The 25,503-nt window shown below is 39.9% G+C and overlaps 1 protein-coding gene across 1 annotated transcript; it reads right to left on the bottom strand.

Annotated features, from left to right (window-relative positions):
• Positions 1-6,223: 6,223 nt before the first annotated feature.
• On the bottom strand, positions 6,224-16,508 carry LOC122319815. Its single transcript, XM_043207613.1, has 3 exons — positions 16,216-16,508; positions 10,528-10,989; positions 6,224-6,298 (listed from the first exon to the last, which is right to left on the bottom strand). The coding sequence occupies exons 1-3, from the start codon at positions 16,285-16,287 to the stop codon at positions 6,224-6,226; spliced, it is 609 nt and encodes a 202-aa protein (XP_043063548.1). The 5' UTR covers positions 16,288-16,508.
• Between the last annotated feature and the right edge of the window lie 8,995 nt (positions 16,509-25,503).

Genomic DNA, 25,503 nt, shown 5'->3' with positions numbered 1-25,503 from the left:
CACACTCTAATCGGATTACGGCCATAAAACACACACACTCGCACAATGGCGCACACAAGTGCTCAGTACACACACACATGCATACATACTTCTCAACATACAGGCTGCAGAAACTAAACCAACAAAACAAATTGGATAAACATTACGACAATTTGAACAATAATTCTGATTACAGAATTTACTCGTCCTTGTCCTCTGTGCTTATTCGCCCCTCTCCATCATTCTGGAATCCTGGAAATTTGTGCAGCCGCAGATGCAATTAAATGCAAATCGATTTTGTTTGTATTTGGGGCGTCTGTAAACCTGGCCCGCCCACCAAAAATCGAGTTTGGGAGTTTGCGAGTTTGGTTGTCACATGCCGTAAAATGCAGGCTAACTAATAACATAGTCTTTTTCCGAATGGATATTTAGAAATTCAAATGTAATTCGGATATACGCTATCTTGGAGCCTTTAATCTCCAGTGACATTTTTGTTATATTACAACATACAATATGTTAACTTTATTGAGCCCTTTCAAATGTTAAAAGAAAAATATTTTGGGAAACCTAAGCTAATATTGTTTATAGCTATAATTGTACTTGCATATTTTATAAAAATTAATCTATGCTTTAGCTTAGAGCACTTTTCATTAATATATTAATTTGGGGAAATAAACCGATATCTGACCCATTTGATTAGTCTTAATAATGAGTGTGCCTGTGCCCGTTTGACTCAAAGGAAAACAGAGACCTACTGTTTTAATTAGCCTAATTAATTGAAACTTATTGTGCCACATCAACAGGCGGCTTATTAATTTATCTTATTATAGCAGAGTGCCATAGATTGAGAACTTGATATTGTTGGAAACTACTCTTCACTAAACTTTGATTTAGACCCTTGGCGCAGTCGTTCAAAATTGCACAAAATTACTGGCACGTAAAACAATAAATTCTCATAATATCCAGGCGCACCCACACGTGTTGGCCACGCCCCCTTCGCCTGTGACAAGGCCACGTGTAAAGTGCAAAATTGCAGCATCAGCGAAATGGACCAAGTTGGGTATAGATGTAAACCCGCTGCATGGGCATTCTATGGGAAATGGGCTTGGCCAGCTGAAGATTAGCGTTATTTGTATGCAAAGCAGCAGGTCGAAAGCAGGAACACTGCAGGCCAGGGAGTCGCCATCGTAACTGCCATTCAAAGTCAGCCCGAAATCGCCAGGAGTTTGGGGATTCGGGTTCAGATTCTAGGAGCAGCGAACAGCGAACACAACGGAGAACGTGTTTCAATTTTTATGACATTTCAATGCAGTTTATGTCAGCGAAACGGGTTGAAAATGGCCACTAGAATGGGAAAGACACCGAAAAACTCGTTACAATTTTGACAATTCAAATTTGCCCCAGGCAATCCCAAGGACCCCGACAAAAAATGTATCCACATTTTTCCAGCATGCAAAATATTTCTGGACAGTTTGTAGCAATTCAATTGAATTGTAAAATTGTTCGAAAAATAATCTCAAAAAACAAATAGATCAGGTGAAATGGGAAATGTTGTGTGGCGCAGAGAAGATGAAACAATCTGTAAGCATATGCAGCTCAAACGCCCTGTGGTTTATCTAAAATGTTTTCTTATTTTCTGGCGAGCAGACATCCACTGATAAGCAATATTTTTGCCAGATTTGCATAAAAAACACATTAGACAGATAAACTCTAAAAACTGGCCATTAGCTGGAACTGACTGCCTTACCTGCATTGGCTGAAAAATTACCTGGAGTTCATTTTGAAATGTTTGGCACGCAACTTCTTGATGTTCGTTTTATACATTTTTATGTGCTTGCACAGCTCGAAGGCATTATTTATGGCCAGAACGTTTTGCTGCCATATAAACATTTATGCTTTGAAGGTAGAAAAGGTGCAGTTTTACACAAAGAAAAAAAATAAATATATAGGTTTTGTTGCTTATAAATAATAGTTAGTCCTTGATAAAGATCTTTCTGCTTACCAAAAAACGTTTTAAGTTTTCTTAAAATGGTCTTTGATATATTATTTATGTAAAATAAAATATTAAACTGTATACCATACTTCAATACTTTTAACTTTTCTGAGTATAACAAGCATATCTGTAGAGTTTTTAGAACAGGAATTAATGTTGTTGCAAACTCATTAAACAGGACTTTGAAAGCTTGCTGCTGCAACGTGTGATTCTCGATGTTTACGAGACTTTATAAAAATACTCCTCAATGGAAATATGGATATTTTATGTCCCCCTCGTATGTGGGAGCTCAATGCCATGCAGGACTTATATATAAACATATATATTTAGACCAAGGCTGACTGTTAACCTTTTCTCTGCAACGCGGGGGTGTTCCTGAGTAGCCGGCAAAGGCAGAGAACATCATCAACAGCAACTTAAGTAGCTCAATAAATCTTGAGCTTAACATTTGTTGAAGCTTTTGCCAGTTGGCAAACGTGACTGGAGTGCGACACAAATGTGGGTACTCCGGAGTTCTGTCTGTTTGCCAGCCATATGCGAACCAAACCGAACCGAAGAGCCCAGAGCCCCCCGAGTATGCAGTAATATTTTACAAATGCTTTCATTGAAATGCAAAAGCTTCTTTCTGGCCTTGGTTACGTGGCCGCTTGTCTCTGGCACCTGGATTTTCCGCTCTGTCTCCCGGGAGCGAGTGAGCCCAAGCGAGCGTGATAAATTAATGCATTAGACGAAAGTGCCGCTTTTGGGCGCCACTCAACTGTGGTAATAACACACTGCCACTAAACGCCTTTAACTCCTGTCGATTGCGGAGTTTTTCCGGACCTCATCAAAAGTCATCTTCGGTGACTTTGGCTCGGCATTTGCAATTAAATTTAATTAAAAGGTCGGAAGCTACCGTGCCCTGTCTTATCTATTCAAGTCCATCATTCAGACAGTCCACTTAACAATTCAGTTATTCAAATTAAGACGGTTGGAGGTGGTGCGAAAACGGGGAAATGGAAAAGCGGGCAGAGCGAAAAAAATATTATCAAGACCCGGGCGACGCCGACTGGCCGCGGATTATTTTAATTTTATTCATTGTGCACACAAAGATAAAAGGTGAAAAGTCTAAATGAATTTTAAATGCTCATTAAGCATACGACCCGTGGTCCGCCCTCTTCACCCTTTTACCTCACTCATATATTATTTGAGCGAAAAAGAGTTTGCTTTGATGGTCATACAGTACCATGCCTGATATTATTCTTTTTCGATTTAAAAAATAAATCAAAGGGATGCGGAAAAGCAAGCATTTTTTCAAATGCATTTAATTTAAATTGTATGTGGTATTTTTATGGTAAGTTTTCGAATGTGCGTTTTAAATTAATCTTGCAACCCTTAACAAACCCGTTCTGATTTATTTAACAAATTATTTAAGTCTCCATCTAAGATTTCCATTATTGTGTAAGCTGGCAACCACAGCTTAATTTTATTATCTCAACCTAATCAAGACCCATTCCATTACATCTTACTTAAATCTATGCCCCCAAACTAATTGATAAACCTTTGGCAAAAGCGGGCAGACAAGTTCAGATACTCGACCAAACTAAGGCCATGACTTATGGGCTAGTTAAATAAATTTATGCTCTGTGATTTTCGCATAAAATTGATTTATCACATTAACCACAAAATGAATTGGGGAATGGTAATGGGAGTTGGGGGGAGTGGGGAATGAAAGAGGAGCCGGACTTCATTTCATGCTTGTTGGCTTTGTGGCTCATCAATTGCCACAGAAATGTTGGGGAAAATCCAGAGAAACCGTCGGAAAGCGGGATACGTTGGCCATATGAAATGGCATTAGATGACCCGAAAGGGGAAAGGCCATAAATCCCACTGGATGGTAAGGTCACCAGCAAAAAAATTGTACAACATTTCATGTGTTTGTGTTAAGCCACCGCAAAGAAGGGTTAATGGTGCGGCTCCCTACACTCCCATATTTTTTTTTTTTCTTGGTTTTGGTCCCTGTTTTCTGCCAGAAAATATTTATTACATTTCTAATGAAATCTTTCGGACAGACTAGAAGCAAGCCGTAAGCGCATTTATTTCAATTCATATTCCTGCGGAAATCCTTGAGATCGTGGGACGCTTGGGATAATCAACATAATGAGTGAGCGCATTCAGGCGAGTTCTCCCGATGGACCAAGCCTTTGCCAGGATAAACTAACCCAGCAACCAGAGGCGAAGACGAGTTGTGTCAGAAACAAATGCTTTTCATTTCAAATGCAGCTGTTGCTTGGTTGCCAGTATCTTGTTCCTTGGGGAGCAAATTTCTTATCCAACAGTAACTACAGTTGTGGTCAAGATATTAATTGATAAGAAACCACTAAAATTGCTAAAGACGTTTAGATTATTTACGAAAACTTTAATGTTTAAAAATATTAAGCATATGAAGCATAAAATGAAAACTGGAACTTTTTTAAATCCAAAGCATACATGCGTTTTTCAAAATTCAAAACATAAAATTAAAAAAAATTTTTTGATTTATTTTTAAAAATGTTAGTAACTAGAGAAAGGATTATTTATTTTATTTTTGAAATCACAGCAAAATCATTGGCCAATTAATTTGTTGCTGATTTTTGGCACACAACTGTATATCAGATCTTACTCCCAGCTCCTTGAAGGACAACAGATGTTTCCGTATTTCTTTTTTATTTGTCGCTCAATGTTGTAGTAAATATAATGTGCATAGATTCGTCTTCGGGGCACGGGGGAGGTGAAACACGTCTTGTGGTTAAGCATTAGATAAGTTCACTGTGCAGTAAGGGTCTTTTATGCCGTCTTGTAATTGGAATTGACATGAATCCGAACTGGGTTTTTGTTTTGGGGTTCCTCGCAAGCTCCCATTTTATTTGGCCTGTATTTTGTTTGTGGATAATGGACATCACAAGGTTACAATACTTTTTTGCATACACCCGTACGTTTTCCGTTGAAAGGTTTTGCTCCTTCCATTTTTTTTTCATTTGATTTGTGCAGGACTTAACGGCAGAAAGAAAAATGAGCTTCAAATGCGTACGCATACGCATTGGGGCATTAGTAGGATTTGTCCCTCGCACATTTTTAGCACACATTTACCATAAAACGGCATCAATTGTGTGGCAGGAGACTCAGGAGCAGCAGCTTGCCTCAAGGCGTTTATCGTTTGTAAAATTCTAGATTCGCATGTATTTGCTTGTCATAAAAAGCAGCAGGCAAAAAACCCAAGAGGTTGGGGAAAAAACTCAACAAAATGTATTTACATGTTTCTCTGCAGAGGTTGAAAAAAAACTGCTAGATTACGCATACGCAATGTGTGCCAGCCACTTTGCAATACAATCCTTGAGCAAATAGCAAACAACATCTTTCACGAATTCCTAAAAACCTCTAGTTGAATTCATGAGTTAAAGACATGGAGAAAGTGTGATGTGCGTGCTAAGAGCAATTAAATTTGAGTAGGCCATAAAACTTGTTGACAATTTACGGGGGCGGTGGCTTTGTGGCTAGCAATGCATTAGCAAAACATAATTTTGGTTTATAATGATATCAGTGAAATGTCAACGAGTGTGTGCGGTGATTTAAGTTATGATTATGTGCTCAAAACATGCAAAGTGAAGTTCGCATGAAGTTATTTTATAAATAAGGCTATTTGTTGAAGATTTCTTGATAAAATCTAGAGCAAAACTAAATTAAACTTTGAAAATTATTTACAAATAAGGAAGACTTTTCAGCTATTCTATTTCATAAATAAAACTCATGCAAAAGTGTTTTCTTTAGTTGCGCATTTCCGTGCTCCGTTTTGTTGATATCAATTCAAAGGAGATTCATTTCAACTTCTTTTTCCCCATTCAACTTGAGATTCTATCTTGATTTGTTTATTTAGTTCGTAATGAGCTAATTTTTTCTAGAGTTTACCCTTTATTTTTTCTGTCCCCCAACAAGTCGCAGCAGAAATGCCACTTAATTGACTCGTCCTGTTTCTGCCACTGACACAACTAGACTTTATTCAGCCGTCTGCCTTGCTGGCCTTCTATTATTCTTAACCTTTTTTTTTTGTAGCTCTGCCAGTGGCATTTGCATGCTTATCTCATTAGCTACCAAACAAGTTCATTTGCCAAGCCATGGGCACGTATTCGCCGTTGTTCTACGTTTGACATTGGCAAAGTAACTCCAGCATTCGCCAGTCGCCATTTGCATGCAAATGTTGTTATCCTGGCGATGCCCCTTTTAACTCTTGACTGCTCACGAAGGCGTGGTCTGGACCACTTTAACTCCGGCTGCACTTGACACAATTCCCCGAGTTCCCGAGCCAGCGGTCTATGAAAATAGATTTCAATTTGAAACAATTATAGCTTTAGTTGCGCCATTGTTGCCACCCACAGATAGCAGCTGCTCCTTTAAACTAATAAATACGAGGGAAACACGGCAGAAACTTTCACCTGGCTGGGCCAATTTCAAAAGGCCAAAAGCCAGAAGCGAGCTGCATCAACGTCAGTGATGTGGACTGGAAATGATGTAAATTTAAGTGTGCTTTTTCTACTGAATTTTTTCATGTTTTCCACGACGCTTTTCCCCGAGTAACTTGTGCACGGCTCTGGAAAACACGATGAGCTAAGCAGCCGGCAGGCTAATGGTGGGTTGGATGGGTTAAGGTAGCAAATTTTATTCGGATCCCAGCGTCTTTCACTAGATTTTTCTGCCTTTTGGTAAATGTTTTTCCAATTTTTTAATTTCCACTGGTTTTACTCTAATGCTGCGTTCACTGGACAATTTAAGTTACGATTTTTGACAGCCCCAGGTTGTTCAGAAAACTAAAATAAAAATGCTTCCTATCAAACTCATAAACGAGCTGAACGTGACTCAAACTGCTATTGCAATATGCAATATGCACACAAAGCTTGCCAAGTGTAATAAACGAGAGAAATATATATTTTCGTATTTTTTTTAAATTTCAGGCTATTTTTCTGACATTTAATATAATGGACTTACGCACTGTTTTAAAGGTAGCACTCAGAAAAATATAATTTGTGGTGCATATCTAGTGTCGCTTGAGGGAGAAATAAAATTTATATAAAGTTTTTTTCTCTAGCTCACCACTTTTCTAATACATTTTTAACTCTTTAAAAGGGACCATTTCTCGAAACCTGCGTAGATAGGCTATGCATCTTCAATCTTTCTGGCACTTTGCACATTGAAGAGCAGCCACCTGAAGAGCATTTTGCCAGCATTTCTGACACACGAGTGTCGGGCAAAGTAAACTAATGATGACAGCCGGCAGGATTCAGGATACACGTCTGCAAAAGTGGGACGCTTTTGGGTGACTTATGGCCAAGACCGCTTGACATAATCTCCGGACCTGCTTTACACATATGCTTAATCATAAAATCACACAATTTGAATGTATAAAACCCACTTTTTAAGTGTTTAACTTACTAGAGGATAATTCAAGGCATTAACTTTATTATAAAGCTCAAATGTGTACTATAAGCACCCAATATTACCAGAAACTTAAACATAGGAATGGTAAGAGGACTTGACTTAAGATAGAATGTTGTGTTTTTAAGTCTAGAAATGATAAATATAAATTTATAAAATATAATTTTATTTTATTTTTGAATTTAAAAAATATATGTATAACATAGTTGGTCTTGAACTTTCAAATAACAAATAAATGATGTGAGCATTTTTCGTTTTAATTGGAATAGTTTTTCAATATTTGGTCTTCATATCCAATTATCCATATGCAGATATACCGATTTTCTGTTTAAAATCTCAATTTTAACTGCACTCCAGTCATCTACTCCTCATCCAAAACCACTTCTCATTATCATTTATGCACATTGTTATGAATTGTATGGGAACCCGACCCCTGTTGTCAACCTCTTTCCCAATAGCCAACCGAAAACCATTTCAAAATTGTCACTCATAAAAGTTTTATGTTGACAATTACGTATACGCAGCGTGGACGCTGATTGTCATTCATTTTAGATTGTCATTTTATAACTCTATGTTGTTGGTCTGTCTCCCACTCAGTCTGCCGTTCTCCAAATATTGTTGCACTGTCCATTTGTGAGTGCCATTGAGAAAAGTTTGTTGTTGCTGGGTCGTGGCAGCTCATAACAACTGACAACTGTGGAAATTAATTCTGCCACGCCCCCTTCCCTCGTGGCAGCAGACCTCCTCCAAAATGGACGCCACCACCCTTAAGTTTTGTGCTTAAACTTATTTGCCGGCTTTTACCTGCAATTAGACGCAATTAAAATCGCAAAATGTAATTTATTTTAATTGCTGTTTGAAACAACTTTTTGGGCCAAAGCCTCAAAATTGAGGCAACGTGGAGGGGGTGCTGATTTCTACATGTTTAGATAAAGTTCGCTGAAGTGCTTTCAAAATAATAAAATTACGCACACAATTTCGGTTGTGAATTTGATGAAATTATAAAGTTTTCCTGGCCATGGCCAGCGGAATAACTGGGCGCCCACTCATTATCTGCTTAAGAAATCAGCAATGAAAGATCCAGGCAAAGATTTGAGCTCATTGAATCAGCTAGGGGATAAGTAGTCCACTCAGAAAGGGCTCTAAGCCCCATAAAAATAAGTGCTGCCCCTTGGCTTTGAGTTCGATGTGAGAACGTGAGAAAAATGCCTTCGAGGGCTTTATCTGAATCCCCACTTGTTGGGTAATTAAAGCTAAAAATGTTGGCGAGGCTTTCCCAGTCAATCCCTTGGGACTTCATTTGATCGGAAGTTAACGTTATATGGCAAACAATTTTAGTCAATTGCTGGTGGGAAATGATTTGCTTCCCCACATAACTCACATCCGTTTCGCATTTCGTTGGAATTCTCTCCGGGCACACCGATTTTCCACCATATATTGGTATGACAACAAAGTGAAAGAAGGAAGCCCGAGGAAATTCATGTGTTAGGCCGTGTAATGCGACGCCAAAACAGGCAACGAAAATCCGTTTAGCTGACACGGCAGCCAAGGTTTGTGTGCCTCATTTGAGGCTAAGCAAACAGCATCAAGTTCACATAAAGTGCTTTACCGCAGATAATCGGGGAGTTTCCCAAAACACTTTACAATCTTGACACCGTTTGGGGAAATCTTTAAGTTGATTGGTTTATTTAACTTTACCAATAATTAAAATTTACCAACGTGGCATATTTTAATAAGCGCTGGAATTCACTAAAATGCTTTTAAAACTTCATTTATCTGTACAAATAATATGCTGTACATATATGTATCCCTAAGGAATTTTCTGTTATAAAATCATGTAAATACAATTTGAGAACAATTTAAATTTCATTAAAAAACTTTCTTTGCCGGTCCGAAATTTATGTGTTTCTGGGTCAGTTCAACAAAGGTAAACAAGACAGGATAAGCTTGTAACAAACCGACCACAAAAGCGAGTGCCCATTCCAATAAACCAGATAACCGGCAAACAACACGAACAAGTTCCCTGCTAAATTGTGTGTTCTTTTTTGGGGAAAACTTTTTGCCAACAAAGACAAAACACCTTGAGGGTGCAAGGTTAGGCGGGTTAAGCCAAAAAAATAACAATAAAAATCACAATTCAATGTACCTGACTCGAGGTAAACAGCGCTGAGTCAGAAAGTGGGAATTTAAGGTTTTCAATTAGCCAACAGACGAGTGATTTTACCCCCCTTAAGAAATTCTAACGTCTTCAGACACTTTGAAGATTTTTAAGCTGACTTAAGCTGTTGGTTAAAATGTCATTTACTTTTATTATTTAAAAAGTAAAAATCCTTTATGAAGCCTATTTATGTTTTTAATTCAATAAAGGTACACCTATGTATTAATAATAATATAATTTGTTACAATTCAATGTTTTAAACATAACTTTAAAACATAATTGTTTGACTTTAAAAAATGAAATCTAAGTGTCATACAGTTTGAAAAATTAGAAGCGTTTTTCTAATTATTAAAAACCGAAACTTGGGTGGCTAATTAATAAATTTATTGGCAAAACGACAACGAAACGAAAAATAATGCGTGCGCTCGATCGAACTCAATTTCAACGAATGATCTATTCTCCACAATCATACTTAAGCCTAGCTTACCGAAGGTTGGCGAAGACGGAGCGAACTCGCAGAGAGCGAACAAAAGCTTTATTGCGCTCCCGCCTTCGCCCTAAACTAACTTACAGTAAACTTCAAATTCAACGATACTTATTCTAACAATTCAAAAAAATAAAAAAACGAAAAACTGGCTTCAGCCAACACCGGCCCCGTTGAAGGCCCGTCCGGCTTCAACATATTGGAAGCGGCGCCAATTTATGGATGGCCCGCTTAAAAATCCCTCCTCCGCTGGTCCTCACTTCGACGACCCTGACCATGCCGTCCTCTCCTGCGTGAGTGGCGATGATCCTCCCTATCAGCCATTGTTGAGGCGGCAGGTTGTCCTCGGCGACGACGACCAGTTGTCCTTCCTGGATGTTGGGCTGCTCCTGGTGCCACTTGCCCCGAACTTGCAGGCCCAGCACATAATCCAGGGACCATCGCCGCCAGAACATTTGCCTGGCTGACGAGACAAGTTGCCATCGCCGCAAGCAACTGAGACCCGCCTGGTCCGGGGTCCGGAGTGCTGGGATGGGGAATAGCGGCCCGCCTGTCAGCAGGTGCCCTGGTGTTAGCGCTTCTCCGTCGCTGGGATCGTTGGATAGCGCGCCTAGCGGCCGGGAGTTCATCGCCGCCTCGATCCCGACGAGCACCGTCTCCAGCTCTTCTGCGGTTAGGAGCGCGCTGCCCACCGCTCGTAGGAGTAGGTGCTTTGCAGTTTTCACACCTGCCTCCCAAAGCCCGCCCATGTGCGGAGCCCGAGGCGGTGTGAATGCAAACTCGCATCCGCTTCTTGACGCGAATTCGCGTATGGCGTCTGCTTCCTCCTCGATGCGCTTCCGAAGGCCCTGGAAGTGGCGACTGGCTCCGACGAAGTTCGTCGCGTTGTCGCAGTGGACTGTGCGAGGGCATCCTCGGCGCCCAACGAACCTTTGGAAAGCCAATAAAAAGGAGTTAGTGGTTAAATCTGAAACAATTTCTAGATGAACCGCTTTGGACGCAAAACAAACAAAAAGCGCTATGTAGGACTTATAAGGAGGCCTTCCACGAATTTTCAATGTCGTATAGACGGGGCCACAAAAATCAACGCCACAGATACTAAATGGGCGGAGAGCACGGAGACGATCTGCGGGTAAATTTCCCATAATTTGCGTCATTAGTCGAGGCTTGCATTTAAAGCAGCGAATACATGATCGAACTATTTGACTGCAGACCTCCTGAGCGTTTACGATCCAAATACGCTGTCGAAGGAGACTCACAAGTGCTCGTGGCCCGACATGAAAATTGGTTAGATGCAAATGCCGGACATAGCTCTGCACAAATTGGGAGCATTTTGTCAACAGCAGTGGAAACTTGGCATCGTACGTTATAGGAGCATTTGCTAATCGCCCCCCAACTCGCAACAACGAAAAATTACACCAAGTGCCTGAGTCTTCATGAATGAATGGGTTCAATCGTTGAAGACTTGGGCCAACTCTGGAGTTCTTCCGAACTTTTTCAAGAACTTCGTGATACTCGTGTTTCTGGATGGTCTCGACAATTTTTAAGAAGGCTTCGTTGTACTCATTCGGAGACAGAGTTTTTTCAAAAACTATACTCTTGTCTCTGCATTTCCTTATAAAGCGGAACATGTAACCGAACACCCTAAGCAGCTTGAGGTGTGACGAAAATCCCTCGATGACATCCACCAGTTCCGACTTCCGTACCGTGGCGGCCATCGTTACCACAGTCTTCCTTGATTCTTCAATTAGGACCTTTTCATCAAGAACGAAATGTGAATTTTTGGGCCAGGTCTCTTCTCCATTCTTCAAAAAGGATGGTCCAGTAAACCAGATTGAATCGCTAATTTCCTCTATGTCACAACCTCTTGATACAATATCTGCTGGGTTCTGGTTAGTTGGGACATGCCGCCACGTAGCTTCTCCTGACCACTCCTGAATCTCCGCTACCCTATTCGAGACGAATATCGACAAAGAAGACGGATGGGATCGAATCCAATGCAACGTAACTTCCGAGTCTGACCAATATACTATCCGTTCGATAGGGACCTTTAATAGGGGTTTGATTCTGTGACAGAGATCTGCGAGAAGGTGAGCGGCACATAACTCAAGCCTTGGGAGCGTTTTAGTCTTGAGCGGCGCTACTTTAGATTTTGACGTCAGTAATGACAGTTTAATACCTTCTGCAGTTTTGCTACGAATATAGACGCAAGCTCCATAAGCTCTGCGTCGGCAAAGGCATGCAATTGAACCGGTGACATCGGATCGGTGTGCACATACCGCGGAATTGTTATCTCTTCCAACCGAGACAATGTATTCTTCAATTTATTCCACGCAGTTTCCAAATGCACAGGAATCGACTCATCCCAATCCAACTTGTTCAGCCAGAGTTCCTGCAATAGGATTTTTCCTCTGATTACGATAGGACTAAGCAAGCCGAGGGGGTCGAACAGCTTCGATGTCACCGATAGTATGTTCCGCTTTGTCGCTCTGAGACCCATGACGGAATTGTCAATTTCAAACTTGAAAGAATCTTCGTTAGGCAACCACGATATGCCTAACGCCTTCGTCGACTCTGAATCCGAGATCGGTATGGATTTAACTGTGCTCTCAGATGCGGTGACCTCAGGTGAGTTCGAAAACCACTTTGTCAATTCAAACCCGGCGGTTTGAAGAACCTGAGACACTTCAGTTCTAATAGATCTGAGCTCCTCGACGCATGCAGCACCAGTTAGCATATCATCGACGTAAAAGTCGGATCCAATCACTTCAGCAGCTCTAGGGAATGAAAGTTTGGCAGATTCACTCAACCTTTTTAAACACCGAATCGCTAGATATGGAGCTGGACCAGTTCCATATGTTACGGTGTTGAGCTGGTATAATCTCAAGGATTCTGAGGGGTCTCTTCTCCACACTATGAGTTGAAATGGCCTATCCGCTTCATTTACCATTACTTGGCGATACATTTTTTTAACATCGGCTGTCAGAGCAAACCTGTGCAGCCGGAAGCGGAGCAGTGTGGAGTATAACTCATCTTGGATAGTTGGGCCTACCATCAAGATATCATTTAGGGACACCTGAGATGACGTTTTGCAAGAGGCGTCAAACACGACACGCAACTTAGTAGACGTACTCTGGGGCCTAAGGACACACTGATGCGGAATAACATAATGTGGAGTCAAAGGAACTCTATTGTCTGTAGGAGACATATGACCTAACGCGAGGTATTCTTCCATGAATTCGAGATACATTTTCTTTAATTCAGGATCTCGCGACAACCTTCTTTCGAGCGACAGAAATCTCCTTTTTGCAACCTCGAATGAGTTGCCCAATCCAGTGGGATCAGATTTAAACGGCAATCTAACTTCAAACCGACCTGATGGCAAAACCTGAGTGGTCTTTCTATAGTGTTCTTCACACAACTTATGCTCAGGTGATAGAATTTTCTTTATAGATGGCATTTCTTCCAGTGACCAAAACTTTTGTAGCGTGCTATCAATCGATACTAACAGCTCTTCACTACAACTATAACTATTCACAACATCTCTTGGGGCAGACGCCTTGTATCTGCCTGAAACAACCCATCCAAGAAGGGTCTTTTGAAGAGTTGGATAGTCAGGACCTTGCTTAATTTGACCAACAGCTAAAAGCTCGAAAAATGATTCTGCTCCTATCAACATATCTATTCTTTGTGGCTTGTAGAAATAGGGGTCTGCTAATGGTACGTTCTTTGGAATTTTCCAGTCACTGATATTCACAGACTGGTCCGGATGATATCCGGATATCGATTTCAAAATCCAAAAATCGAACGAAAATTCACTACCATTTATTCGCGACTTCACCACTGTGTGTACCTTTTTCTTAACTTGAGAATTGGATTCGCCAATACCAAGTAAGTTGATACACGATTCCTCTTTACGGATCTGTAAGCGGCGAGCAAGGTCTTCTGTAACGAAATTGGCTTGAGACCCAGAGTCAAGAAGGGCTCGAGCCAAAATGTATTCACCGCTTTTCGTACGGACACTTACGATCGACGTGGCCAAAATCACCCTGTCCAATGATGTCGCATGCATAACATGTGACGTGGAAGGCTGATCCTGACTTTTAGAGGGAGACAGACTCTCTTGGGGTGGTGGCAACGCTAAACTATTCTCGGAGACGGTATACCTGTGCAGTAAAACGTGATGCGAGCGACCACAAACTCGACATTTACTACTCTTGCATTTGGAAACCGTATGACCCTTTCGCAGACAATTTATGCACAAAGACGCAGATTTAACAAAATCGAACCTTTGCATTACTGACAGCCGACCAAACGGACTGCAGTTCGCTAGGACATGGTCTCCAGCATTGCAATAGCTACAACTTTGCACGGACTTAGTGTTGGTCGAAGAACACGAAAACGAGCTTCGATTATGTTTGCTCGGAATTAATTTATCTTGCTTTGGTTTTGATGTTTCCTCAGCAGATAAATGCTGATATCGGCGATTCAACATCTTCTCACAATCGGACCAAAGCGGCAAAGTTTCATAATCGAGCTGTTCTTCCCATTTTTGTTTAGTCACTGGGTCTACTCTGTTCAAGACGAGATAAATCAACATTGCATTGGATATTTTTGTATCATCTCCTATCGATAACAACGATCCATAAATTGATGAAACGGTATCGATAAGGCTTCTTAAGGAAGACGCTGATTGGTGCGTAATTTTTGGAAGAGTGAACAATGTTGAGATATTATTCATAAAAATCAAGCATTCGTTATCGTAGACTTTTTTAAGGCTGGCCATAGCCTTCTCATAATTGCTCGCGGTGACTTGATAAGCCTTAATAGTCCCTAAGGCTTCACCGGAGAGACACGAAATTAGGTGGTTAAATTTCTCGATAACTGGAATGCTGTCGTCTTGATGAACGAGAGTTTCAAAAAGGCTGATGAAATTTTTAAACTCCGAATATTTGCCGCTGAACTTTGGCAAGGCCAAATTCGGAAGTCGAGCTCGAGTTGGGGCTACAGAAGCTGATCCGGAAATTTTTGGATCGCTTGCTGTCTTCAAGGCCGACAAGAGCGACATTAATTTTGCCTTGGTAACAATTGATAGCTCCTCCAACTCATCTCTAAATTCATCGCCATCATCTATATCTTCTATCTCTTCTTGCAATAGATTTGCCTTATTAATTGCAGCGTTTAACGTATCTAATCTACATTTTAATTCTTCTTCTTTAATCGCGATCGCGCCAGAATCGAGTCGATCACTTAATCGGCGAATGCTTTTTACTCGATTTTGTAACTTGGCTTTCAAGTCTTCAAGCAAGTTACCTTTTGGCTTTTCTTGGCTCATTTTTGAATTAAATTACTAAAAACCAAATTTATTAAAGTAAATTATTAAAGGACCAAGTGTTAAAAAATTAAATGAAATTAATTTTCGAATTAAACCACAAAAAATAATAATTTATAAAATATTAAATTTGTTCGAAAAAAAATTATTAAATAATTATTATTATTAAATAATTATTTAGAGGCGAGAAACAACGAAAATAATTTTTAAATTGAATATCGAGGCACGAAGTATCAAAATTAATAGTGGGTGCAAACGACGGCGAAAAACAATATACCCAACCGAATGCGGGGTAGCGCGTCACTTGCCGGTCCGTTAACCTGTAGCGCGCCCAAATGACAAGAACCCAACAACAACAACAACGCTGCTAGCGGCGACCAAGCGAAAGCGAAAACGAAAAAAAGTTTACCGCTGCAGCTGCTTGCATATAAGGGCTTATATATTTGTGTATAACGGCTTAGATTAATTTCCCAACTATTAACTTGCGAGGTTTTAGCGATAATTAAAAACAAGGGGGGCGACAGTGATTGCAATAATTTAACACAATTTAACAAAAGTTGCATCCAAATTGGTTCAAATAGTATACATAAATTTAGCACTTGTAAATATATTAGGTATTTATATATATATAATGGCTTTAATATTTTGGTACTCTTTGAAATTATTAAAATTGTTTAAATTTTATTTTGCATGCAATCTAGCTCTACTATTTTGTACATATGTGCCAAGAATTGAAAGCGAGGTGCAATTTTTCAGCACTAGACAATTAACGAATATTTCTAGTTTTTTGTCAAAACTCAGCTTTCAATTTTTCGCACAAATACCTTTGGTTCTTCGTTTGGATCTTTCAATCCTGCTGCCACTTTCCTTTTGCAACTTGAACAATCGCAGGGCATCCCTCGTCGGTGGCAGAAACGTCGAATTAGGGTATTTAATTTCGCGACCGGCACGATTAATTAATAGCTGGAGCTTAAATGTTTTTCTTTTGAACACACGTCGCGGGCAACTGTGTATATCACAAGCAAAATTGGATTTTGTGCAATTTGATATATATGTATATGTATGTATCACCAAAAAAACACAAGAAAAATCACTTGCACTTTTGAATATGTGTCACTGTCACTTTAAATAAAATTTGTTGCCTTTTAATTTAATTAATTAGTCCACCCGGGGGCGCCATGAAAAATTAGAAGCGTTTTTCTAATTATTAAAAACCGAAACTTGGGTGGCTAATTAATAAATTTATTGGCAAAACGACAACGAAACGAAAAATAATGCGTGCGCTCGATCGAACTCAATTTCAACGAATGATCTATTCTCCACAATCATACTTAAGCCTAGCTTACCGAAGGTTGGCGAAGACGGAGCGAACTCGCAGAGAGCGAACAAAAGCTTTATTGCGCTCCCGCCTTCGCCCTAAACTAACTTACAGTAAACTTCAAATTCAACGATACTTATTCTAACAATTCAAAAAAATAAAAAAAACGAAAAACTGGCTTCAGCCAACACAGTTCACAGCAGTATTAAGTTCCGAGAATGCTTTCTTATAGAAAAATGTTTTCTCTTATAACTATAAATGTTTATTGTTATATTTTTAAGTGCCACAAACAAAAGCTTTTACTTTAAAAAATACCTTTCTAGATTTTCCAGCAGCTGAGGCACTGGCAATTTTCCACGACCAATTGTCTATTGGCCGGCTAAATGGGCTTCGCTGGAAAATTAGATGCAACTTTTAGGAGCACGCTGAGGGGCAGGGTGGTGTGGCACAAATGGCAGGCCGAGGCAAACGGAAGTGCTGCTGGCATACCACGCCTATTTATGTGCTTTTAACATGGGCGTGAATATTAATGCTTCATATTTTGCGGCGCTGAAAAGTTTGCTTTCTGCGGTGGGCGTATTTGGCCAAAGCCACGTTTGTGCTTGTTGATTTAATTTGTGGCCCACTCCTCTGCTCTTTGGTGTTGCTCCGTCCAAAGGCGTATAATTATTTTGCAAATGGGCGTGTTCCACAATGTTTCTTTGGCAATTTATGTACCATGGACAGCCCATTCGCGTGCTGGCCGGGAATAGCTCTTTAGTTCTATCCGCGTTCCGCCGGATTTTATGTCTTTTCGGTTTGTTTTATTTTCAATTGCCGAGTTTTGTGTGTTTCTCAAAACTGTTTAGCATGCAGCGCACAGACGTCCGTGAGTGTTTCGCCGGAGAGGATATCGTATAAGTTTGCCATCTTTATGACTTCAACCGCAGTTGGGTCCACTAACACACACATACATTCGAAGGTTCTGGGATACTAACACACACCCACACACACACACAACCATCGGCTAGATTAAAGTGTTAATATTTAATGAGCGCGTCGCTTTGAATTATTCCACATGTCTGTTTTGACTGACTGACTTGGTCTGTGTGTTTGGTTAAGTCAATATTTTTTTGCGTTCGATATTCCTTTAAAGTTGGTAGGTATTATATTGTCTTGCTTTCAGCTTTAAAATAAGAATTCTAAAGCAAGAATAAGTTGTCATATGTTAACTTTTATTTTATTTAATTTTACTGCTGCCTTAATAAACTATAACCATTTAAATTTAACTTTGCATAACATTCAATAATTTCTGGATCTGACAACTTCAAAATGAATCCCTCGAACCCTAAATAGAACAAGCTGAACTTATTCCGTTTCGATCAGGCTTGTTTGCTAGACTGAGCTGTGTTTACTTGCAGCTCATGCTTGCTTGTAGCCAAAGTACAAGTTGTCGAAAGCAAGTCAAGCAATATTTAACCAGATTCGATAAACCTATGCCACAAAGTATGTACCCTACCAGCTTAGCCGAATTTCAAAATAAATTTTAATCTCCGAGAGCATTCAACCAACTGACTTCGATAGCCAGCATTTTCCAACTTGTGGCGGTTACTTTTAGCTTGTTGCTCCCGATGCTGCTCTTGCTGCTCCATGCAGACAACAAGTTTTGCCAGTGCTTAAACATTAACAAGTGCATCAAGCCGGCAAAGTTTTAGGGCCAAAACTTTGCTAGGGCCGCATAAAAAGACCCTGCAACTACCGTTATTCGGAAAATCAATTACCACACACATAGCCGGGAATCTGTGGCCATTTTCCACTGCCTAACTATCCGTCTGGTTGGGTCGCGTCCTGCCGATTTTCCCTCGGAGGAAACTGGCGGAACCCATCTTGTCTGCTAATATTGCCGCAACGACAATTGACCGACATTTTATTTAATGTCGCCGTTCATTAGGCGGCCGCAGGCTTCGCAGAGTGCTTCGAACCGCAGCCGCATTTAGTCTGCAACCGTTCACGTAAACAACAGGCGCAGACAACAGAGCGGCTAGACGGAAATACACTGGAAAAAAAGGGGAACTTCAGGTGTAAATAATACCTTTTGAGGCGAAACAGCAATTAGTCCTTACTGAAAATTAAAACCAATTCACTTTCAATAATTGTTTAGTTTTGGAAATGTTTAAGCCCTCAGGAATATTTATATTATTTAGGTATCAGATATTGATTAATTTCAATATTTAGGGAGTGAAGTGAAACTTCATAATCTCACCTTGAGAATTTTTAATATTATATATTCGGTATAGTATACATTAAATGTATTAATTTTCCTTTATTTTCTTTCATGAAGCACTGCAACCGCAAAATTAGACGCCGGTCCGAAGAGCTGCTCCATTTCAGCCCCGTACTTTCCACCCCACGCCAGTCACTCGATCATGTGTTTGTATCTTAATCTGATAAATACGTGGCCGAGGTTCTCCGGTTCGTCGTTTGTTTGTGCAGAGTTCCTGCAGTCGGTTATTGATGGTCCAAAACCTTGTTGCTGGACTGCCGGTGTTGTTGGGGGTTTCCGCAGTCGGCCAAGTGCAGGGATTTTCCGCTGCCATGGCCAACAGAAACGCAGTCGAAGAGATACGAACTGTGGTCACGAATCGAACGCTTTTCTGGGCTTAAAGCAGCTACAAATTGCACGAACATTGGGTCGATAAACCCCATCGATTTGTAAAGTAACACCGGGGGTACTTTTTAAATGGCATAGAAATTAAATGTGCTGCACAAACAGATGAAATAATATTAATTTAAAATATTTTGTGGTTTACGTTGACATGCGGAAATGTAACCGCAGCTCATTTAAAAATTTAAACGCAAAAAAAAGGCCCTACAAAAAGGGAAAACAATTCCTGTGTAAACATTTTTTCCGTCCGCATTTAAATCACATTTTTTCCCTTAACCATTAATGGTTTCAACAATTCGCAGCTGATCTGGCTGGGCATTAAATCAGGAACATTATTCTCAAACCAAAAATTTATTCAGCCCTAGCGAGAGCTCCTGTTGACTTGACCCACAAACGAGATTTTCATTTAATTAACTTTCATGTACGAGATTTTATGTATGAGGAAAAGTTGCAAGCTTTTCCTCGGTGATTTATGATTTGCATTCCCTCTCACATTCTCACATGTGTGGAGCGACAAAATTTGCTCAAAGAATATTTGAAGACAGTCCTTTGCCCTCCCATTCGAGGTCCGGTCCTTCGGATGTCAGTTGCATTATTCATCTAAGCAAAAGTAAACTTAATATTTGCCTGGTGGCCAAAGTTTTTGTGCTCTCCTTTCAATGCCAGTTAAACGTACTAGTAAAGAAAATTGAATGTTTGCCTTAAGGATTTTGTTCTGCATGTGGCTGAACTTTAATTTAGTCAATATTTATATTTTGGATTTATTTACCAACCTTCAAGGGTTTTGGAATGAATTGAAAGGGATTTTCCAAATTTGATTTATAAACTTAACAAATTGATATCGAAACCAAAACAGAAATCTGTACGACCCGTTTCTGGGGACTCCGTCAGTTTGTCAGTTTTAATGGTGAAACTTTTTCACTTAACCTTAAGTCATGAATTGATTTGGTTCCATTTTCATTTTTTGCTTTTAACGACTTTGCACTTGCAACACAAACTTCTTCCTGCTGAGTAATGACTTACATGCGTGTCAAACACGAGCGTATGTATATCCTTCCCACGTCGGGCTAAGCTGGTGTCATAAACTTCTCATAAGTTTGCTGTCTGTCTCGGTGGCTGACTGGTGTATTTGAAAGTCAAGAGTCTTACTGACAAATTATGTAATATGTTGGCCATATTAAAGTTAAATAAAGTTTGCCCATAAAGGGGAAATTAACTTTACAAAAGGGATAACTTCACAGATGACTTTAAATAACATAATTTAATAGTTACGGGGATAACAGAGTTTATTATTACATGGATAAAGTTGTATTTTTAAGTTAACTACTGGGTCCGCTTCATATACTATTCACTTGATTACTTTATGATGTTTTTAGGTGTTATTGATTATTTTAACACCACTTTAAGATCATTATTACAACAAATATCAATTAAGCTCGGGCTCATTTAGCCCGTAAATCATCGTAAGCCGTGAATATTACGTTTCAGCGTCGCGATAATCGATATCTTCCATCAGGCAATTAATTACCAGCTCTTTGCCTAATGCACAGTACCCCATCCCATTCCATAAAACTCTGGTGCGATTCTGTTTCAAGTGCTCGGGGCCTTCGACGCTTTGCGAAGAATGAAAAATGAAAATTCGAGTTAAGTAAGTAAGTTCTGTTTATGTTGTTTCTTACTCCTGCCTTCCTTGCATACATCAATAAACAATAACAGCAAGAACATCAATTTACATGTGCATTTCAGTACAGGATGCAGGAAAAAAGGAGCCAGGTACTTCGGCAATCATTCATTTTGTTAATGAATTGCCTCAACTTCAGCCCAAGATGAAGAAAGGGAAATGGGAAAAAGGGAAGACAAATTAAAAAGAGCAGGGCGTAAGGGTGAGGCAATATTTCATTGTAAAATGTAAGCCATAATAATAAAAGCAAAGAGGATTACCACTCTACCGAACTATGAGTTGCCCTTCGTAAAAATGTATAAAATATTTTTCTAGCGAAGATTATACATTGAGGAGTCTTTGTTTTTATTTCTTTCAGTAAATTATGAACCTCTTTTGTTAGAATCCATATTCAATTTTAAAATGTAATTTGGAGGTACCCCTGCAGGATTATATACCTTTAAAAGTTTTGATACCCATTATAGAACCCATTACGATGAGGAGAAAATAAAAGAGAGAAGCCAGTGCAACGAATAATTAATATTGCTCATACGCAGCGTGGGACCCACCGCAATTGCCTTTCTTCGGGACACGCCCACAACTTAAGCCACTCTTTTTGTTGTGTTGCGCGGACATCTGGATATTTTCCTGGACATGCGATAAATCTTCTTTGCGCTGATTTCACATGTGCGAACCTTTGGGCAAATTTAGATTTATTTCGTTGCGTATGCAAATACATTTCGGCCCGAAACTGCCGCAAAACTTTTGACATATTTCACTTGGCCGCAAGACAAATGCCTATTTAATGTCCATAAATTATGCGCTTCACGTTATTGATGACCACATCCTATCTAAGCAGAGCCAACCGAAACTTTTCCCCAAACTAAGGCATAAACATGAAGATTCGATGGCTATTCTCGTGTCGAATGAAACTACTCTCATGCATTTTTTTCTGCGAAAAGAAGCAGCCTGAAATGCAGTTTGCCACATTTGTTGGGTGTTTTTATGGGGCTCATTGTTTGTATTTGTTGATACATCCTCCCTGCAACCGATTTTAATCCCATTGTTTAGCTCTTCTGGGGTTGCTTAAATTGGAAATCGAAGCAAAACGGGAGTAATTAGTTTTAAAGGAGCTGAGTGGGTGGTATAGCTTATTAAAGAAAGTTAGTAAGAGTTTCTGGGTAATGCCAGACAGCATAAGAAGTTTCAAGTCCTCTGTCCGTCTCCCTGAGCTTATGCATCATTAGAAAAATATTAAATGCTGACTTTTCTCAAGTAGTTTAGTGAATCTCATTATAATATTTTCAGATGAATTTAATGGACAAACAAAATTATAATTCACTAGATGGGCAAATAACTACAATCCTTTCTGATTCAGACTTGTTTTCGTCAAGAAGTTTGCCTTCCTTTAATCTCTGATTTGGTCCTGCATCTAGAGTAGATAAATCTACTAGAAGGAAGTTATGCGCCAAAAACAGAAATGTACGCATTTGGATGGGCATGTGAAAAGCTGCTTAAGTGAGACCATCAAAAATAACATATTGTTATTAAGCATCACTAACAGATTGTGAAAATGAAAACCTTAAATCGGCAACGAAATTCTTAAGGCGGAGTGATGGATATTATACAAGGCAGAATATGGCGCTGTATTCGACTCCTCCATTCTGATTAAAGTTTATCTGATGGCAGTGTCAGTGGCAAGAATCCGAATATCGATTTCCATCAATGCAGTGCATCAGATAGGAGTATTGGGGATTTCGTGTGAGTTGCGAAGAGGGATGGACAATGCTAGACAAATTTGCTTTCGAACAAATTAAAATCAAACAACAAGCTCAAATATAAATGGACTGTAACGCGTTTCAACAATTTTCAATTGGATCAGTAACAAAATAGAAAACTGAAAACGAACGGAAAATAACCAGAGTAAACAGACCAATTTAGAAAAATCATTCGGCTTGTGTGTATTTCTTCCCGCGCGAGAAAACAACGGCGAAAAAAGTGTCACTTATTCACTCACTCGCAAATGAAAAAAACATTCTGCTCCACAAAATTCCACCAAATAGAGTCGTCCACGAATCCCCTTCACTGCCATTTCCCCTGCCTTGTTCCTACTTTTCCCACTCTTGTTAGACTGCGACGAGGCTGAAAATAAAATCCTTTCGGGTATTCAAATGTTATTTTTGGCGCAACATTTGTGGAATTCTACCCCCCTGGAAACTTGAAACCGGGGAAAACCGTGTGAAATGCGGAAGTATTTGTTGCTTGTTGTCACTGAATTTGGGAATGGGGAACCGCAGACACAAAAAACGCCTTCAGACTTTTCCGTTTTTAGGAATTGGGTTTATTTGGAAGAAGATTCCTTTTGCTCAGCATCCGGGTTAATTTGCCCCTCGGCCTTGGAGGCCACTTGAGTGCTTCTTGATTGATGGAAGTCCTTTCCCTATTGCAGCTCCTAATTTCATTGTTCATTTATGGCCGACGTGCACCTGGTAAGTGGCAGGTAAGTCGCCCTGCAACCTCAATCAAATATATACACTTTGGGATCGGACATAATTCGGCGATTTCTGGCGCGGAGACCTCAACAATAATTTCGATTACGGAATTTGTGGCCTCAATTTCGGGCTGCCGCAGATGCAATTAAATGTTAATCGAGTGTGTTTGTGTATTGTGGGCGGAAGGTTGTTAGGTGCCACGCCCCCACATCTGAATACTTGAGTGAGATAATCGAAAGGGGAGCAGGATATTGACCCCTGCATTTTAAAGGGACGCAGGAGTGTAACTCGCGTCAGAGGCGTAATTAATTGTAAATAATTGTGCTTGTATCACTTGCAATTTATTTATTTTCCAAAGACAACACCAAACAACAAAAGGAACAATGGGAACATGAGGAAATAAAGCTTAAATTGATTTCTACTAAGGTCAGATTAAAGTAACCCAACTCATTTGTATGCAGAGCACTCAAATATGGGGGACCTCTCAAGATGACCCTTATCTCGAGTTTCCTTTTCGAAAGAGGACTTATTAGTAGCATATTGCGTATACGCCACCTTGTCTGCTGTAGTTGTAATTGCCAGCTGCGAGATGCGGTCTCAACTTGTTTCCCGATATTTGCATGTCAAACGCGTGCTAATTTTAAATTACTGCGACACTTCAACTTCGCCTCCTCGTTTTATTCCAGCAGCTCAAACGCATTATTTATGACTTGTACGCTTTCTGCGTCATTTTATAAACATTTTCCAAACATGTTCACCGACCTCGGAAAAGTTGTCGGAGCCTGCAGCAGTATATAAAATGTATAAAAATAAAAAGCGGGCGACTTTATGTTTTATTTATGAGCCACGCACAAAAAGTTAGCACGGGACTCCACAATGCGTGTCGCCTTTTAATGTGACCAGATCAGGGGAAGTTCTAACCAGGAACTCGGGGGGATAAAATGACGCAACAAAGTGGAGGTTAGTGTGGCCCATTCGATCGATAAAAGATGTGCAGATGCCTCATTATCCCTCAAGTGCCTGCCATATGTTTTAGCGAAAGGGTCAAGGGTTTAGCACTGACTCAAGTCAAGTTCCCTGAGCAACTTTAGCTTACCGCAAACCACAAATCGCCGTTTAAATATTAATACATCAATCCACTTAATATGCGAGTTTATGCCATCGAATGATGTAATAAATATAAAAGGAGTTCCCGCAGACACTCGTATAAAGATGATGTCCATATGCGAATGCTGTAAATCCTTCCTCAGCTCCATTTGCAATGTCTGTGGGAATGAAAATGGGATGGTCTCCCAAACCACTTTATGATGAGTTTTTCCCTGGTTGCGTGATGGATGCACGAGCACACACACCGTAAAGAGACCACAAAGAGATTCTCCATTAAAGTTACAGCCAGACTTCAATGGATTTTTCATATTTTTCGAGCCTTTGGTTCTGGTGCTTTTTCTTTTATTGCAGCTGGCAGAAGTCAACCGCAATACGCCAGTAAAGTAAACAAGATTGTTATACACCGAAGACAAAACAAATTTCTGGCATAAGCGCGCACTTCCTGAAAATCCTCCTCAGCCTTAAGAAAACTGGCCTTCTCAGCGGTGGTCCTGGCATAAAGGAAGTGGGCTCCTTGTTTACTCGGAGAACTTATAAAGAAAACATCAACTTGGATTTCCGACACAACTGGCAATGAAATGCGCACAAGAATACCAGGAAAGCAACAACTCGAACAACATCCTTACCCTCGGAACAAGCAGATATCAAAGGGAAATTTTTACATTTAAACTTAAGAAATTATTGGGTAAAGGAAAACGAAAGAAGAAGAGCGAGATAAGATATAAGATATAATATTCTCCTCGGCTAAAGGTTGCGTAATATCCTGCCTCTAGTTTTACTGCTGTTTTGTGAATGCGCTTGTGCGTTGTGATTGCACGAGCAGAACCAAATACATTTTTTGTTGTCATAGGCGGAGAAAGTTATAAGTTGGAAAATTCACTGGTTATGTCT

This window comes from Drosophila ficusphila, unplaced genomic scaffold (assembly GCF_018152265.1).
Source record: "Drosophila ficusphila isolate 14025-0441.05 unplaced genomic scaffold, ASM1815226v1 contig_106, whole genome shotgun sequence".
NCBI lineage: Eukaryota > Metazoa > Arthropoda > Insecta > Diptera > Drosophilidae > Drosophila > Drosophila ficusphila.
The sequence above is the reverse complement of the archived record's forward strand: the minus strand, read 5'-3'. Positions and strand labels throughout refer to the sequence as shown.

Coding starts and splice junctions, on each gene's coding strand:
- LOC122319815 (XM_043207613.1), bottom strand. CDS start 16,287: ATGCCCTGCGATTGTTCAAGTTGCAAAAGGAAAGTGGCAGCAGGATTG. Junction 10,990..16,215: donor ATCCAAACGAAGAACCAAAG/GTATTTGTGCGA, acceptor GGCTTTCCAAAG/GTTCGTTGGGCGCCGAGGAT. Junction 6,299..10,527: donor CGGCGATGGCAACTTGTCTC/GTCAGCCAGGCA, acceptor CTATTTTCATAG/ACCGCTGGCTCGGGAACTCG.